At 28.5% G+C, this 8,478-nt stretch overlaps 1 protein-coding gene across 1 annotated transcript; it reads left to right on the top strand.

Moving 5' to 3' along the window:
- Nucleotides 1–3,363: 3,363 nt before the first annotated feature.
- On the top strand, nt 3,364–7,897 carry LOC106685478 (dynein light chain Tctex-type 5-B). Its single transcript, XM_067053474.1, has 3 exons — nt 3,364–3,465; nt 6,618–6,808; nt 7,699–7,897. Exons 1-3 carry the CDS (start codon nt 3,370–3,372, stop codon nt 7,862–7,864), a joined length of 453 nt encoding a protein of 150 aa, XP_066909575.1. The 5' UTR covers nt 3,364–3,369; the 3' UTR covers nt 7,865–7,897.
- Nucleotides 7,898–8,478: the final 581 nt, after the last annotated feature.

Here is an 8,478-nt window from a genome sequence, read left to right as displayed (position 1 = left end):
AAAAGAAATAAATTGAAAAGCTTGTATTTAGTTTGTAGACTGATATTAATTGTAAAATAATACTGTGGGAAAAAAAAATGTTATCTTTCTATTATATTGTATCATATCAAAAAAATGTAATTTATAAATTTATATATGTCCGATCACGGATTGATCAGTATGCTGTGTAATGTAGCAACCCGATGTATTTGAGCAGCATGATTGAATAAATTTCTTTCTCTTCTAAAAGGACACTTTGAATAGAAGAATTCCAAAAGAAAAAAAATTGTGTGCTATTTAATTGCAAATTTTCAATTGAATTTATAACCAATCATTTGATATAAATCATGAAATGGTAGAGATGGCTGGTGTAAGAGGATGATACATTAGATTCATTTTGAGTAAGCTCACATCATGCAAAATTTTACAAAAAAAACAAAAAAACACTACAATTTTATAACCAAAACGCTCATGATGAAAAATTCTTATTTATCTTATTATTTTAATAGATATTTTACATTTTCATTTTTATTAATTGTTACAACTCTCTGGAGGTAAAAATGCCTGTTTCTATTTATTTTCTGCTTGACTTTATCACTGCTTCCAGTTGGAAAACTGGCCCTTTAGGAAGACACAGCTGTTAATTTGAACTAAATTATAATATAAATGAACAGGATGATCCCAAACTATAATATACAGCTCAAAGTACGTCAATTACTTCAATATTATAAAATTTCAATTTTTTTTTTTTTTAATACAGTGACAATCAACAATTGATAAATTTACTTAACCATTATTTATTTTAAAAAATTCTTAACTAATTAATATCCAATACGATCGATATGAACATCGAAAGCGTACATAATCGATTCATGTTACCGCTGGAATATGGATTAAAAAAACACAACTAAGTTGTTGGAATTAACCTAACTCCTTAGTAAAAAAGGATGCATATCTGAATTTAAATAAAAATAATATTTTAATAAAAGTCAAAATAACACATTTTGGAAGAGTCTTTCGTACATTATTCGTACTAACATCACAGATTTGAAAAATTCTGTTCTAAATGAGGGGATACAAAATTATCATTCTATAGAAACGTTAATACTCAAGGCAACATTGGTACCTAGTAAGAATCTACTCAGCTCGCCAGCGCCCCCTGGAAGAGCTCAAATATAATCATTTCTACCAAGATTTGATAATATCACAGTATTAGTCATTATCTAGTATAAGTGTAAATAAAATTGTCAAAATCTGTGAATACTAAATTATTGTTTATATTATCAATAAAACTAATAACTAAACTAAACTAATCATAGAAGCCACCTGGCGATGGCGAACCTAGGACGCCTCTACACAAAAAACATATATATTTAATTAATTTTTTTTTTACTAAAAAAATTATACTCCTCTAATAACTATTAAATAATATTAACTTCAATTACTCAACTTTGGCTTGTTTGTAAAGGAGCATTTTGGTCCCTAAAGGTTGACATAATTTTATATTGTCAATTATTTACCTTAACACATAGATTTTTACTAGAGGAGACATTACTAATTAATAATACAACTCTCATAATTAATTTAAGTAATAAAAATGATACCTTATTTACCTGGCAATTACATTTGGAACAGAACTGGAATAATGATATAAAATATACTATAGTTAATGAAACATTTATTAAGCAATAAATCAATTAAAGAAACGTCTAATCCTGAATCTTTCTAATATTACCTCTTATAAAACCCTTTCATTATTTTTTGTGAAATATCTCTTTATATAAAATTAAAATAGAATTTACTGCAATAATCTCTAATTTTAAACAAATTATTATAACTTTACATTAAACTCCAAATATCTTTTATAAATAACTAATTTTATAAATATTGATTTTCTCCAATGCTCAATTTAATTATACTCATGTATTGGCCGCCAGTATAAATTCTTGACTTATTAATTAACCATTAATGCTTTATTTCGGTAGAAGTATAACTCAACCTATATTTTGTAACTTTTTATTCTCTTATATTTCTTTAGCGCTTTTTTTTTTTTTTTTTTAATATTATTATCTGTTATTTTGACATCAAGCAAAGGAATATAAGATCTCTTTCGCCTGCTGGTCCTAAGCAGCTATAATCCGTGGATCATGACCGATCTGTAACTCAGTTTGAACCAGATTAACTTTGGAGGGGCACTGCCAAATTTGCCCCAAGAACGAAAATATAGATTACTTAGAACCAAAACAGAAGAATAGCTGACGTAAACGGTACTTAAAATTATTACTTGAGAATACTAACATAATGATGTAAGTCAAAGAAGAAATAAAAAGATTGAAAAAGCACATGGAAATGTTGAACCAATTTTAATTGGAGCTCGGAAATCAACCAAAAGACCAAACAGATACGTTTTCATTATCCTCTCCATTGAAACCTACTTAATACTCATTGAATAATTATTAAAATAAAATCGTTCCTCGAAAAGGAACAAAATAAAACATGTTTTCATTGAACTACTAATCAAACATTTGTTTTAAACGTTAGAAAACTTAATTCTAAGTTTTCTAAGTACCCTTCTAAGTTTTTTAAGTACCCTTGGCCTGATTTCAAAAATTCATTATAATATTTTTATAATGTTAAGATAATATTTATCTTTGTAATACCTGATTTAAGAATATTTGTTTCTTTTTGAAATATGTATATTAAATTTATAAATTGATTTATTATAATTTAATATATTTTTAATGTAGATTTAAAATCTTAAATATAGTTCATTTTTAATATATAGTTCATTTTTCCCTCTCTGTATTTTTTTTCTCTGAAAAAGCGGTCGACTGTATTAGGTGTCAACTACATTCGAACAAATGCGGGATACATGAAGGAATATTTATTATTTTAAAGTTCTTTCTCATACAAACATTCGTTTAGATAATGTAAGAAAACATTTCTTCTTTTTTTTTAATCACTAGTCATCTTACCGAAACTTTTTTTTTACATTTAAATTGGTTGTGAAATTTAAAATATATTGCGGAATTCACAACTTTGTCTTAGTAGTTTTATTTTATTATAATTGTGTTTTATTAATTTAACGGTAATAAAACATAGATTAAAAAAAAAAATTATATTACTTATAAAAAACTAATTAAAAATTATTATATTTGTTTTTCTTATTTTATTAAAATTACCTGTACTGTAAGAGAATAAAAATCTCTCATTCGTTCTCTTAAAAATTAATATATTTTTACCTTAACACACAAATGATTAACAGGGGAAATACATTTATTTAAATGAAATTAAAAATAAACAAGCTAGGTTTTTTTTTCCGCTGTATCAATACAGCAAGGGATGGGTTGAATGGAGGTTATTGACAATTCCCTATGGCAACCAGCTTACATGCCACACAATATGGATAAAAAATTTAGGAAACTGAGTATTGCTCCAGCCAGTACCAAAACAGAACTGGTAGCAGACTTTAACCAGCGAACTAGGGTAAGATATTACTCAATTCACCCATAGTTTATAATTATTACCAACAGATTTCTCTTATATGACTTACAAACTTAGTGTGGTCAGTCAATTGGAGTGTTCTTTAAATATTGCCTTAAAAATAAGAAGAAATTATCAGTATTTTTTTTAGAAATTATCAAATATTTTAACTTTTTGGTATGTATGTGGAAATAAGTGAACTTTCAAATTTCATACCACTGTCTACATGCATGTCAAATTATAACGAACGTTTACGTTTAAAAATTTTGCCAACCGAAGGAATAACTCATAACGTTTATATCTAGCTTTGATTTGACTATATATATATATATATATTTTTATTTATTTTTTTTTCTCTCTCTCTTGCATAGTAACCCTATGTAGGAGGAGTTTATTTAAAAAAGTGTACATACTCCATGCGAAACCGCATACTGTATGGATGTACTGTGATGTTAAGATTGGAAAAGATACAAGAAACGAAAAAAACAAACAAATGAAGTATAAAATACTATAACTAAAATGATGCAATTAGAACATGTGGTTGGAGTAGGCAACTAATTATTTAATACAATGGATAACAAGAATTAAAAGTATATGGATAATAAAAATAAATACAGTGCTGATGTGTAATTAAATATTGAACTAGATCAAAACATAATTAAATTAATTGTTATTATATAAGAGGTACAATTGTGGTACATGTGATGATCACACTTCGGCTTAATCTATATTTGAGATTAAGTGCACCAGCTCTTTTCTGTATTTTTCGAAGATTTGAGATTGCTTAAGTGCCCCTGTATCTCCGTGCGTTATGCAGGTTTATACTAAATTGAACCTTTTTTGTTCGTTCAGGGTGCATAAAGTATGTGATGTAAGTATGTGATTGAAAGTTTGTCCGTCGCAATTACAGAAATCAGTTTTAGTTATGTGAAATCTCTTAAAGTAGTGTTTGGACGGTCCATATTCTGTCAGTTAGTAATGTGTACTTTTTATTTTGTTCTAACTTTGAGAAGTTATGTAAGGTATGTACTTTTGAAGGGGTTGTCCTTTAGTCGAAAGTTGCCAGCACCTGTCCCAGTCCTCAATTAGGTCCGTTCTTATGGATTTTTTAATGTAGGATAAGGGAACTGAACTGCAGTCGATGGGAAGCAAGGATTTGACCAAGCTGTCGGCTCTTTCATTACAGTAGACCCCACTGTGACCTTTATCCCATTGTGACAAAATTTTAATATTTCTATTCATAATTTTGATTATGTTGTGTCTTATTGCCTCGGTAAGTCGTGGTTTTTCGGATTTTTTTTAGAGTCTATTAATATTTTTTGTCGATGTAAATATTATGTGATCAAAGTAGATAGATACCCATCTAAGTATGTAGTCTGTGGCCTTAATTGCTGCTAATTTTTCGGCTCGATTGTTAGATCAATGTGGGCCAAGTCTGTGTTGTTTGTCATAATAAGTATGTTGTAGAGTAAAAGCATATCCAGTGTTCTGCTCATGTTTGCTTCCGTCAGAATAAATATCCATTGTTAGTAAGTTTGAATTATCTATGCCTTCAATATGTTGTGTTAATTTGGCTTGCAATGATAGATGTATCCATTGTTTAGCTTTTTCTTCTATTTCAATGCTGTTTTGTCCGATATCTTTGTAGTTATAGTTCTGTTTTTTTAAATTTTATAAAGAGTCGTCACTTGTTTTATTTTTTATTTTATCGGTAAAATTCCTGTTAAGCTGCAGGCAGCGTCATAGGAGATGTATGAAAAGCTTTAGTGATCTTCATTGCAATTAGCCTTTGAATCTTTCCAGCTTTCTGAGGTTCATTATTTTCGTAGTTCCTGATTTCCAGGTGGGTACCGCATAAAGAAGTTTCGGAACTATGGCACCTTCGTATATAACTCTTGTGTTTTTAGTCCCCACGTCTGTTTCGCGGCGATCGTCAATCCGTTTATTGCAGTAGCCTTTTGAGAGACTTAATTTATAAGCAGCGCTAACCAAATATATTGGGTTGTTGTAAGACAAAACATACTAATCAGTCTGTTATTAGATATAATATTATATAACACATTGTTATATAAAATTAATAATTATAAAAGTTCTGATAACATAAATTCCTATTAGAACATTTTAAATTAAAGTATTCACATATTTAAACGGCAGAGCTTGATGGGGAATTTGAAAGGAAAAATCTCTGAAAATTGCAGTAATATTAAAAAAAATTAAAACCATTTTAATTTGTAAGTTTATACCAACTAAAAGATTTTTAAGCGTGTACGCAGACTTCGTTAACAAAGAACTCTAGGCATAAATAAAACATATATTATAAATATAAGGGGGATGCTCCCCAGACCACCTGGGACAGTTGGGAAAATCTGGTCAATATTATTAGGGAATTTTTTATTTTACTCCCCTCCCCCCCCCCCCCCCCCCAAAAAAAGTTGTTACTCTGACCCCCATGCTATTAACTAATGCTTAATATTTATATTTACATTATTATTGCTTAATTAATATTTTGAAATAATATTGTTATTGCTATTAATTGTTCATGAGATAAGAAAATACTGGTAACGCGATATAAATAACTCAAGAACTAGTAATTAAGTAACCTGAGATGAATCGGGTCAAGTTACAAGAAAACAATTGATAAAGGCTGCCAATCTTCTAGGATACTTTTATAAGAAGAAAAATCTTTTTATTTTACTTTTTTTATGGAAAGGTATAAAGATTCATTAGAACTACAGTCTCTTTATTTAGTGCTGTGGAAGTTGGAAATAATAAAGGTATATTGGAACATCCTTGATTGACCGTGTCTATTTAATAAAAGTTAACACATTACGCTCACAATGCAACTTTCCCTCCACCTTCTCATATCCTCTAAGAATCCTTTCCAATGGTACCACTATACTTACTTACTAATACTAACATTCACAATAATATTATAACATATACTTAATGATATACATAATAAATACACTAAACGTAATAACACCTAATATATAACACGCAATATATATATATATATATATAATATGTATATACATCGTTTTAGTTGTTTTGTTTCTATACTTCCATAAAAATGCTTCTTTGAAAGTATATAACTGCTTGTATGAATATACTGAGATATAAATAAAATATGTAACAGAGAAACATATGTTGTACAGATGAAATTGAGGAACCGTCACAAACTAGAACCAAAGAATCCATTTAAGCCTAACCAAGTTCATAAACTTCTGGAAGATATTATTACTGAAGGTGTTAGTCAGTTCTATTATAATCATGAGGAAGCTCCTCAGCTATGTCAAGACTTGGCATCCCAGATTCGAACAAAAATCAAATCACTCAACTACGACAGGTAATTCTTCAACTTATATCCCTAAGTTCTTGGAAGATAATCTACCAAACGAAAATCATTATATTTACCTGATTTTAAGTAAATTTTATTCTATAACAACCAAGCATTGAATCAATGGCTAAGAACAGGGTGTAAATGTGAGCAAGCTGTAGTATTTTTATATTTCTGTCATAATTTTGAAAAAGAAAAATTTCAAAATATTGCAATATATTGATATTGAGAAATATTATTTAAAGTACTTTCTGTAAACTGTCGAAATTGAGAAACAGAAAAATATACAGTTCAAATGTGAAAAATTTCACTACTTTTGTCTGTCGGTATTATCTGGTTGGTCTATTTCAATATCCTTCTCCCCATGTTTTAATATTAATTCTAAAGTCATTTGTTAAAACAAATAATAGATAATATTAACCATCCAAAGTAGGATTGAAATTAGACAAAACATGTGCTTTAGCAATTCAGTTTTGTTTTAAGTACTATAGTACCTGTAATAAGTGCAACATAAACATACTTGACCAGTGAGTTTTATAGGACAATTTATGCTCTTTCGGTTGGCGAAAAATCACTTTTTTAAAGGATGTTTTAGCTAGGAGGTTTTTGAAATACTAAAAAAAGTGCGAAAATTTTGTGGTTTTTGCTCATTGAAAGTGTTAATCTCTAAGGCTATCAATTCCACAGTCATAACTTTACACCACTTTTACCGAACCAAACAATATAAAAACCAAAAATTGCTTGCCCTAACTGATGCAATTCTTGGTAATGCAATTAACTCAATTATTGAATAACTTAATTACCAAGTTTTCAGACTAATTAAAGCAGAAATTAAGGATTGTATATTAATTAAACAGACTAAGGTTTCTTGATGCTATTAATTTCATATTTTTTTCCAGGTGTAAATTAATTTGTGTAGTGGATATAGTCCAGAAAAATCTCCAAGGGATCAGGTCCATATGTTCCTTTCTTTGGGATCCAAAAAGGGATCATTATGCAACTTACAGTTATAATAAATTTGACTTACTAGCTACTGCATACGTTTTTGGTATTTATCATGATTAAACTTGTCTGTCTGGAAAGATAAATATATAAATTTCTGAAATTTTGAAGCAACATTATAAACCTTTTCATGAAAATAATGTAATGTGATGTTAGGATGGGTCTGTCTAACTTCATCAAATCTGAGCTATACCAAAAATTGGTATTATTAAGAAAAAGAATCATGAATAAATTCACTAGGCACAACTTTTTAACAACTAATCTTGTTAAATTGTCTAAGAAAACTTATTTTTTATAATTTCATTGGTTATACACAGATGATAAGACTCGTAAAAAGGCGTATAGTTAAGAAACCTAGTTTAGTGGTAAGCTCTAATGTTCAGCTCAGACAGTAGTGCCTCTAAACCTGAGGTTTCCAGGAAAGGCCAGACATACACAGAGAAAAACTTGAGCATAACTATGTAATACATTTTTTTACTAGATCGATTTCCATACAAATTTTGCAAAATAAAATATAGATAACAGTGTACAATATTATATATAGAAACTAAGGTTTAATAAGTTTAATTATTAATTAATTTAATCATTTTAATTACTTATTATTGATTAATTTAATCATTTAAGTTATAGTAGATGTAATAGCCAGATAACTCATGACCAGAGTTATAGCAGCTTTA

Source organism: Halyomorpha halys, unplaced genomic scaffold (genome assembly GCF_000696795.3).
Source record: "Halyomorpha halys isolate HHAL.00 unplaced genomic scaffold, Hhal_1.1 Scaffold700.1, whole genome shotgun sequence".
Taxonomy (NCBI): domain Eukaryota; kingdom Metazoa; phylum Arthropoda; class Insecta; order Hemiptera; family Pentatomidae; genus Halyomorpha; species Halyomorpha halys.
This window is presented reverse-complemented; position numbering and strand designations above follow the sequence as displayed.

What these genes read in the sequence shown, in the direction of transcription:
- LOC106685478 (XM_067053474.1), top strand. Translation starts at nt 3,370, where the DNA reads ATGCCACACAATATGGATAAAAAATTTAGGAAACTGAGTATTGCTCCA. An exon ending in ACTTTAACCAGCGAACTAGG is followed by an intron (nt 3,466 to 6,617) that starts GTAAGATATTAC and finishes TATGTTGTACAG; the next exon opens with ATGAAATTGAGGAACCGTCA. An exon ending in AAATCACTCAACTACGACAG is followed by an intron (nt 6,809 to 7,698) that starts GTAATTCTTCAA and finishes ATTTTTTTCCAG; the next exon opens with GTGTAAATTAATTTGTGTAG.